This window comes from Haliotis asinina, chromosome 2 (assembly GCF_037392515.1).
Source record: "Haliotis asinina isolate JCU_RB_2024 chromosome 2, JCU_Hal_asi_v2, whole genome shotgun sequence".
NCBI classification, from domain to species: Eukaryota; Metazoa; Mollusca; class Gastropoda; order Lepetellida; family Haliotidae; genus Haliotis; species Haliotis asinina.
Genome location: NC_090281.1, coordinates 77,897,307 through 77,907,312, shown reverse-complemented (window position 1 = coordinate 77,907,312; position 10,006 = coordinate 77,897,307). Strand labels below are relative to the sequence as shown.

Genomic DNA, 10,006 nt, shown 5'->3' with positions numbered 1-10,006 from the left:
CTGGTTTACGATGACGTGAGTTAACCGAGTCTAACCACCCGATCGCGTTATTGTCACCTCTTACGACAAGCATGGGTAACTGACCAGGGGCCCGTTTCACAAAACTCTCGTAGCCTAAGATCTCGTAAGTTTTCTCGTAGCATTCGTACCTCCTATACTGTAACATAGGAAGTACTAATGCTACGAGAAAAGTTACGAGACCTTAGGCTTACGAGAGTTTTGTGAAAGAGGCCCCAGTTGTAAGTCGGATGTAAGAAGGACTTGTATACGCCACACATCTGTGGTGATTTGGTTGAAATTGTATGGGACGTGCAAGCAGCTATAGTGTGGCAAACAACTATATGACGTTCCTTTTATCTTTTATGATGCTCATGCTGTCAATCACTGGATCACTCGATTATTTACAACCCACCGCCGTATAGCTGGAATATTGCTTAGTGTGGAGTTAAAAAACACACAAAGTCACTCTAATGTGCATGTTACGATGTGATCATTACGATGATCCGAAGGAAGGCGGAAAGAGAAGTGTGGATAAAATTACAATGTATGTTGGTTAACGTATGGGGTGGTTACCAAGGAAATATCCTTACACAACATCAGTAATTAACACATGGTACAGATCCTTGTAGGCAAGGGGTATACAACTGTCATTGTGGTGAGAAGGCGCCCACAAGAGGTGCACATGTGCCCAGAGACCATACAATAGTCTATTATATGGTCTCTGATATGCCTAATTCTTTTGTCTTTCGGACGATAAACATGACATTATCGGGATGAAGGTCTCTTTAGACAAGTCACCTTATCGTCCACCACTTTTTAGCATGAAGCGTTTTTTCTTTGCGTAACGTTCCACCAGTTGAGGCAGTAGTTAGTAGATACTGCCTCTTTTTCTTCGCACTGCATGCTCTGCGCTTAAAAATTACTAGTTTGAGACAGTTTTGAAAGGCCATTTTCAAATATTTTCAGGACATTAAAAGCTGAGACATTCCCTCGTCGGGACGTACCTTAATTGAGTCAGAGCTGTAACCAGTGCGGCAGATGCATTATGAATCAGTTTACGAGTTCATAAAACACGGACAGTCAGTGATTAAATAAGTTACACTGCCAAAACCTCGACATAATCGGTGTTAAGTTTAAAGTTAAAATTCATTTGCAAATACCATTTTATTATGAAACAAGGAAATGGAATCAAGTGTAACCAGCGTTGTTTGTGGTGTCTATTTTCACTTTCACACGAGAAAATTCTAATCGGTTGAAAAGTAAGTCATTGTCTGAATAGGTTTATGAGACTCATGTTTCGGTATGAACTCCTCACTCAGCAATATCACAAAAAGATGGTCATGATGTTGATCACTGGACTGTCTGGTCCAGACTCGATTATTTACAGACCGGCACCATACACTTGGAAAATGCAGAGTGCGGTGTAAAACTAAAGTCACTCAGTCATTGGCATGTACATTCCTGCGTAAAACCATACACAGTAACAACATATACCATTGGTCACCACCCGGAATAACAAGTGTGGATCACGAATTGACACGTACATTCGGGTATTTGCAAGTGTCTACGTATACTTGAATTCAGCTGATTCCTCAAACAGCTATGAGTGTTAACATTTCGAAACATACGAAAAGAACATTAATTTGGATTACAATTCATTTTAATTTCCGTTTCAGTCGTAGTTCAGACAATCTGCAAATATACGTTTAATCGGCACTCTAGAAGATTTTCATGAACTCTTCAGTGTGACCAGTGATCGAAATGTTGACCCTCAAGAGTCTAGATTTCCACAGCAATGAATGACTAAGTGAGTTTATTTTTACGCCGCACACTCCAATGTTTCAGCTAAATGGCAGCGGTCTGTAAATAATCGAGTCTGGACCAGACAATCCAATGATCAACAACAGGATCATCGATGTGCATAATTGGGAACCAATGACAGGAGTCAAACAAGTCAGCAAGCCTGACCACCGATCCTGTTTGTCACCTCTTACGACCAGCACAATCACCTATTAATGTGTCAACCAAGTCAGTGAGCCTGGCTACCCGTTCCCGTTAGTCGCCTCTTACGACAAGCATAGTAGCCTTTTTGTGGCTAGCATGGGTTGCTGAAGGCCTATTCTACCCCGGACCTTCACGGGTCCCACAGCAAGGTCTCAGGGCTCCTTTTCATAATGTATATTTAATATGAACTTTTTTGTCCGTCAAATATGTTGATATCAGGGACTACCTAGAACTTAAAACATTGTTAGTCTACATGCACATCACACTCGCTCACTTGTGTGTTTGTTCATCAAACATGGGTTTTTTTTCAAACCAGCTAGAGACATTCGTGACCACGTCGTGCTACGGAAAGGAGCGCGTGGTGACGAATGCAGCATGCAAAACTCATGGTTTTGAGAAACACGGTAGCCGAGAGCCGCGATGCGGTCCTATACAGTCAAGACATGACCCTGCATCGCGGCCGAGAACACCACCTTCATAAATCCTATTCAGATTCTAGCGGCCGATTACCCCTCGTATTTTCTTGAGATTTTTTAAATATACTTCCCGTGGGTTTTTGACTGAAAAGTCGATACCGATCTACTCCCAGATAATTTCCCTACACATACACGTAACTGTCATGTTTTTATGATCATACGTTTATATATTAATGGGCATGTTACCCGTAAACTTCGTGTTTCAACGATAGCGAGCTGACATGTTGACATGCTATGCGCATGCGCCAAATTTCTATAGTCTGTATCGGAAGATGTTCTGCATTAGTGGTACGCAGTGTAAAAGTATTGTCCTGAGACAGTTCCTACCTCACGAACTTAAGTAAATGCAAACTTACCAGATTTTTTAAACGAGTCATTTTTGTGATTTCCAAATATGGCTAGATTTGACTACTATCGCCAGCGGTACAAGAGATCATGTAAATCCAGATAAGGTCCATGCAGGTAGACAAATTACTGTAAGTCACCGAGATACCCGGTGATCTACCTTTAGTTGGCGCGTATCCCCAGTCCTTTTCTTAATTTCTTTTCTTTATTTTAATTTAATTCTCTATCAGTGATAATCTAGTTATTTTCCTGTCCTTTCTATAATATAACTTTATCTGTTTTTATGAGTCAGTAGAAGACGCTTAGAAGACGCGCTAGTTTTAAATACTAACTGTGATAGACTAGTGGTTTTACTGTCCTTTGGTCGTTAGGTTCTTCATACTATGCATATATATTTCGTTTTTATATCACGTATGTTCTCGTCACGATATGGCTGCAATATTGCCGATGTGACGTTAAATATTAACTCACTCATTAGAAGATGACATATCCCACCGGCCCTCACTTCTGACAAATCTGAGATTACCTGAAGCTTGATTGTTGTTTGACAACTTCAAATCGCTTCCACGGATTTAATAAATGAATTGTTTTAGTCACCATATGGCTGAAATATTGCCAGTGTAGTTATCAATCACTCACCATTTGAATGTCCTGACAGATAAACAAAGGAATAATTTACCATGTGTTTCAATGTCTACACGTAAATTACGCGGTTTTGTGTTGTTGGGTCGTTTTGTTTTTGTTTTTGTTTTGTTTTCTTTTCTTTTTAATTTTTGGTACAGTTTTTGCAGAAGTAAAGTTTCTTTGACAATTGAAAGTGAATACGCCGTATATATTATAAACAAAACCCCAAAAAACAAACAAAAACAGAAAAAAAACCAAAAAACGATTATATCGTTAAAAGTTAGTAACGAACGCACACCTAGAGTCATTAAACGCCTTTGTCCATAATAATATATAAGTCATATAACATGTATGTAATATAAATTTCATAACCAGGATAATTTCTAATGAATATGTCTGTTAATAAGAAATACTAATAACTTTCCTACAGTGAAACATTGTACCAATCTGTTGTTCTAATATCTCCTTTCAAGTATTTTTTTCTTGGAAAACATATTATCAAATCCATAAAAAATCCGATGATGTGGAAACTGAATCTGTATCATTTGATTGTATATTGGGTAAAACATTAAATCCTTATACATGTAACCTCAGAACTTCATACTACAGGGGGGGGATGCAGGTTAATTTATGCTGTTGCTTAGAGGATGATGTTTAAAGGGGAAAATAGACAAAAATTAGTTCATCAAAATGGCAAAATGATACTGATACATAAATATCGAAAGATAATTTGACGTCAGTAAGTAATAGCAACGAAGAAGACAAAGCTAAGATGACTACAACACCGTGTTATTCACAGAAATTAGGATGCTGACAACAGATAAAGTCGTTCAAATTTAAAATTGTAGTTTCTCTGTATTCTTTCTGCAAAGCTGAACCTGAAAATATCATTCATATTTTATTTAAACCTACACATGTAAAATCATTGAGGAACAACCAAGTATAATTGAGTGAGTGAGTTTAGTTTTAAGCTGCACTCAGCAATATTCCAACCATATGGCGCCGGTCTGTAAATAATCGAGCTTCGACCACACAATCCAGAGATCAACAGCGTGAACAGCGCAAATGGAATACGATGATATGTGTGGACAAAGTCAGCGAGCCTGACCATCCGATTCCGTTAGTCGCCTCTTGCGACAGACATGTGATGCTGAAAATTTAAATATATCCCGGATCTTTACGGGTGCACAACCTTATAAAATGGATAGAAAATTATTCCGGTACTAAACAAAATGCATAATAGAACACCCTCATTTTTTATGATTAAAAGAAAAATGTAATGACGTCTGAAGTCAAATTACCTTGCAACAAGCAATACGTCTGCACAAACACGATCAAATTCACTCACAGATTAAGTTCAAACATTCATATTATCCGGCAAAATATTATTTATAAGTGTAAAAACTAATACTAGTAATAACATTCTTATCTTACACTTAGGCCTGCTTGGATTTTGTTAACAATACAAGAATGTAAATTTTGAGAATGTTTGAAATTCTTGGACATGTGTCGAAGTGAAAAATCATAGTGAAAACGACAAGATCGTGCTTCCTTAAGTGTCCTGAGCACTATATTGTACAAAAATAAATGTGCTTGATCCCAACTATACGTCTTTTTCGTTTGGATGTGAATGGAATCCTCTCTGCAAAGAAAAGCTATAAATCATGGCACAAAAACAGATAAATTCGTTATACATAAGAGTGATTGTAACTGAAGTACGAGCACGCGAAACAGGAGACGAGAGTGAGTTTTGGGTACCACTAATGCAGAACATCTTCCGATCCATTAATATATAAACGTACGGTCATAAAAACATGACAGTTACGTGTATGTGTAGGGAAATTATCTGGGAGTAGATCGGTATCGACTTTTCAGTCAAAAACCCACGTGAAGTATATTTAAAAAATCTCAAGAAAATACGAGGGGTAATCGGCCGCTAGAATCTGAATAGGATTTATGAAGGTGGTGTTCTCGATGCAGGGTCATGTCTTGACTGTATAGGACCGCATCGCGGCTCTCGGCTAAGAAACACGGATGATAGCATAGGGGAAACAACTCGTGTTACTCCGACGCATTCGTCACCACTCGCTCCGTTCCGTAACCTCCAAGAAGCGTTAGAAGACGTTATTGGGTTTGTCACGGAATCATACGAGTTGGCGACGAATGGCTCCGACATATACATGTTACACTCGTTTTTTCCAGCTCACAAGCTGACATGAACGGGGAAAAAAATCATCGGTTTGAGTAAACGATGTTTTGATTGGTCCGTTATAAAGGTCAAATAGCATATCCAATGGAAATTTAGATAGAGCTGTCAGGGCTATTTACAAACGGAATTCCCTCACGTGGACAGGAAGTGAATCCCGTATTCTGGCTTCGGGGTAACACTCGCCTTGAAAAAGTGCTTGTCATTATCAGCTGTGTTGTACAGAACCACCGGATGCTCCTGGAAATGGTTCACATATTTTCAGAGCGTTCAGAGCTGCACAGATAATGTGACGTCAACATCAATCGGTAATATCATATTGCATCTTTCATGATCTAACTTTGTAATGATCTGTCAAGGATTAGAAACGGATATCTTTTCAGTACACCTAATTCGAGGGGAGGTATCATACGTTATACCGTGACTCCGTTTCACTTTAGTCACAGATCTCTACTATTTACACCTCCGTGCAGAAGCGTCGAGCGTATGAATACACGTACACGTGGTAATCTGCGTTCTGAAAGCGCACCTGTTACACGGTTGTTGAATATGTACCTGCCAGTGAATTCCTGTTTATGTTCAGTCGATTGATCCGTGAAATATGGTGATTTATTTCTTTGAATAAAGCATTTCAGTTTCATCGTTTTTGTGCGTGAGACATGAATATATTCAGGATATCTGGCACACACCAGGAAAAAAAAATCAGAAATGACAGCTGATCAATGACATCTTATGTTTCAGTGCTTACAGTGAAACAGCTTGATTTTGCCAAAGGCTCAGTGTAAATATCACCTCGACAATGACTGTGGAATCGGGAACTGGTGAAGAAGGAACTGCACTCTCGTCCTGGAATACAGACGTGGACAGAAATGATCGCAAGTTTGTCAAAGTTGTGGATTTTGAAGAGTCCTTTCGTAACACACCTGAGGCTCCTACAGTCCGAGAAAGGTTAAAGAACTGGACTGCTAAGAAATGTACCAGTAGGAGTTTTAAGAAATCTGTTACCAGAAATCTGCCTTTTATCAAGATGTTTAAAAACTACAAGTTGAAAGAAGATCTGCCAAGTGATATCGTTGCTGGCATAACAGTAGGAATCATGATGATCCCACAGGGTGAGTTGTCATGTTTATATTCCTCATCCAGTGTTGGCTCAAGAGAGGGTTTGGGAGTGTTTTGACTTATCAAATTCAGTGAGGACCCCCTCTATTTTACATCTGCCCATCTATTTAATATTCAAGGGGGTCCAGAAACATTATTTTCATCAATTTGGACCCACTCAAAATTTCACCCAAATCTACCACTGCTCATCATTAAAATTTACGGAGGAATATGTGTAATTTTGAGTAATTTTGGGGGGCAGTATGGGTAACTTGGTGGTTAAAGCATCCACTTGTCACACTGAAGACCTCGGTTTGATTCCCAACATGTGAAGCCCATTTCTCATGTCCCCCTGTCATGGTGTTGCTAAAATATTGTTAAAAGCAATGTAAAACCACACCCACTCACTGAGTAATATTAGTTAATGTAGTTATTGTAATGTTATGCAGTTTTCAGTGGATTGTAATGGTTAATGTTACTGATGTAAGCCATTGCTGTAACAATATGAAGTAAAATGTACATGCATATTTGATACCTGTTGCCATAGCAGGATGTCATGTGTTTTATAGTTTATAATAATGGTATTTGTGTCTAATCCCATGGATCAGTTCAGTTAGCTCCTCTATTCAGCATACATATGATAAACACACTGAATGCAGTACGTTTTGTTTTACACACACATCTGAGACATACAAGTGTCCCGGGGAAGAATAGGCCTTCAGCAACCTATGCTTGCCATAATAGGCGAGTATGCTTGTCGTAAGAGGCGACTAACTGGATTGGGTGGCCAGGCTTGCTGACTTGGTTGGCATATGTCATCGGTTCCCAATTGCGCAGATCCATGCTCATGTTGTTGATCACTGGATTGTCTGGTCCATACTCGATTATTTACAGACCGCCGCCATATAGCTGTAATATTGCTGAGTGCAGCGTAAAACAAAACTCACTCACACTCACTCATTGATAAACATATTCACTGGCATGCAAAGAGTGCTAATTTATGCTGTTTTTAAACATGTTAAAAGACCAGATGACCTGCAATGTATACATGGTATATTAGAGGAAAAAATCCATATTTTAAAGGGTGCCATAGAGCACCATACAGTAATTTATGTGTGCCCTTGTGAAAATAATTGTGCCCATATGGAATGCGGGTTGGGATTGCTTACCCTAGTGAGTTATGTGTTTTGGCCCTTTCCGATCAAACAGGGTTGGGTCCTACTTACCTTTTTTTTTAATGAATTAATCCAATGTCTTTGTAAATTGGTACATTTGTTATCATGCTTCATGTTGTGTAGAAAATCTAGTCACAGTGCATTCACATGAAGGTGAACAGTTGGGTGTTTATGACCTGGTGAACAAGCACAAATTATTTATGTTAGCAGACTGTTGTGAATTAGATCAACTCATTAGCCCAGTTGACCCAGCCTGTATTTCTTAAAATACACTGGCCCAAAAAAGAAACGCATAGGTGAAAATCCAATGTTATGAGAGATGATTTATTAACTTAAATTGCACAAAAAGTAATGGAACTTGAGCAATGATAATTCACACGGGTATTAACAAATGTGTGTCAAGACATATACAATCATTCACAGTGGTATTAAGCGTCTCTATTTTCCATGGCATAGTGAGAAAGTCAGTATCTGGTGTGACCACCACGGGCATCAATCACTGCTCTGCATCGCCTGGGCATTGACTGTATAAGACGTCGTATCCGCCTTTGTGGGATTCTTCTCCACTCATCTCGCAACGCATTCACCAACTGTAGACGTGTCTGTGGCTGCGGTTGTCGACGTCGTAACCGTTTACCCAATTGGTCCCATAAATGTTCAATTGGGTTCAAATCTGGCGATTTTGAGGGCCATGGAAGAACTGTAATGTTGTTGTTGGCAAGGAAATCCGTGGTAATGCGTGCTGTGTGCGGTCTTGCATTGTCGTGCTGGAAAATTTCCCTTCTAGCGTCAATTGTAGGAACAACATGACGGTTCAGAATTTCATCCCAGTAGCGTACAGCATTGAGATTCCCTTGCACATGCACCAACTGTGTCCTGCCGTTCATAGATATGCTTCCCCACATCATTACACCTCCACCACCGTGTCTGTTGACCTCACGAACGCACTGTCGAGCATATCTCTCATTTCGACGTCTGTAAACACGCATCCTTCCATCATGTCTGTACAGCAGAAAACGCGACTCATCGCTGAACCAGATCCTCCTCCAATTCAAGAGGTTCCATGCCCGAACGTTCCTGCACCACTGAAGACGTGCACGACGGTGATGGGGATGCAGAACAGGACCTGCATGAGGTCGCATAGGTCGAATTCCATGCTCTCTTAGGCGATTCCTGATGGTTTGTGGAGAGACTCTACGCAGCCCAGGAACGTGATCAGCGGTATACGTAGCAGTGACGGCCCGATTACGCAGATGAAGCACCCGGATGTAGCGGTCTTGTGCTGGAGTTGTCACCCTTGGTCTCCCACTCCTTGGACGGTCTCTGGTCGAGTTGTGTTGCGTGTATCGTTGCCAGAGACAGGAAATCGTGCTCTGCCTCACATTCAGACGTCTGGCAACTGATGACTGACTTTCCCCAGCTTCCAGACGTCCAATGGCTCTATTTCTGTTTTCTTCATTTAACCTTGGCATTTTTCGCGTCGCATAGGAAGAAATTCGAAGAATGAATCGCAACAGGACCTGTCCCCTTTTATAGCCATCATAATCAAGATTGAGATCCTGCATTTGCACGTGCATAACGCTTTCAGATTTTCCCACGTGCAGATTATACAAAGCGTTTTCAAGGTGCTGTGGTGTGGCGAATAATCACCAGAGGTTGTGTTTGTTTGTCTGTTTTGGTTGTATTGACTATAAAAACACTTAATATTTACATTAATTGTCATTCCATTCCATATTTTCCGAAAAAATCTACTTTAAAAATGAGATTTCAGCTATGCGTTTCTTTTTTGGGTCAGTGTATTAATATATACTGCAGGTTAAGTGTGACTCCCATCCACTTAATGAGATATCTTAATATAATCGGAATTAATGAATTGACTGCCTATTTTGAAATTATGGGCCACTATGTAAAATGATAAAACACACAATCTATTTCTTTTCCAGTAAGGTTGGTGGGGCAGTGTAGTGGTTATAGCATTCGCTCGTCACACCGAAGACCCAGGTTCAATTTCCCACATGGGTACAATGTGTAAAGCCCATTTCTGGTGTCCCTGTGCTGTGATTTTTGTAGGAATATTG

General features: G+C 40.0%; 1 protein-coding gene across 1 annotated transcript in view; it reads left to right on the top strand.

Annotated features, from left to right (window-relative positions):
* The first annotated feature begins 5,885 nt into the window (after positions 1-5,885).
* The window catches only part of LOC137272893 (prestin-like), a 29,778-nt gene continuing 25,657 nt past the window's right edge, over positions 5,886-10,006 (top strand). The window contains exons 1-2 of the mRNA XM_067805313.1: positions 5,886-5,963; positions 6,397-6,767. Coding sequence (XP_067661414.1) covers positions 6,455-6,767 — 313 coding nt within the window. The 5' untranslated portion in view covers positions 5,886-5,963; positions 6,397-6,454. The remainder of the gene's footprint in view (positions 5,964-6,396; positions 6,768-10,006) is intronic.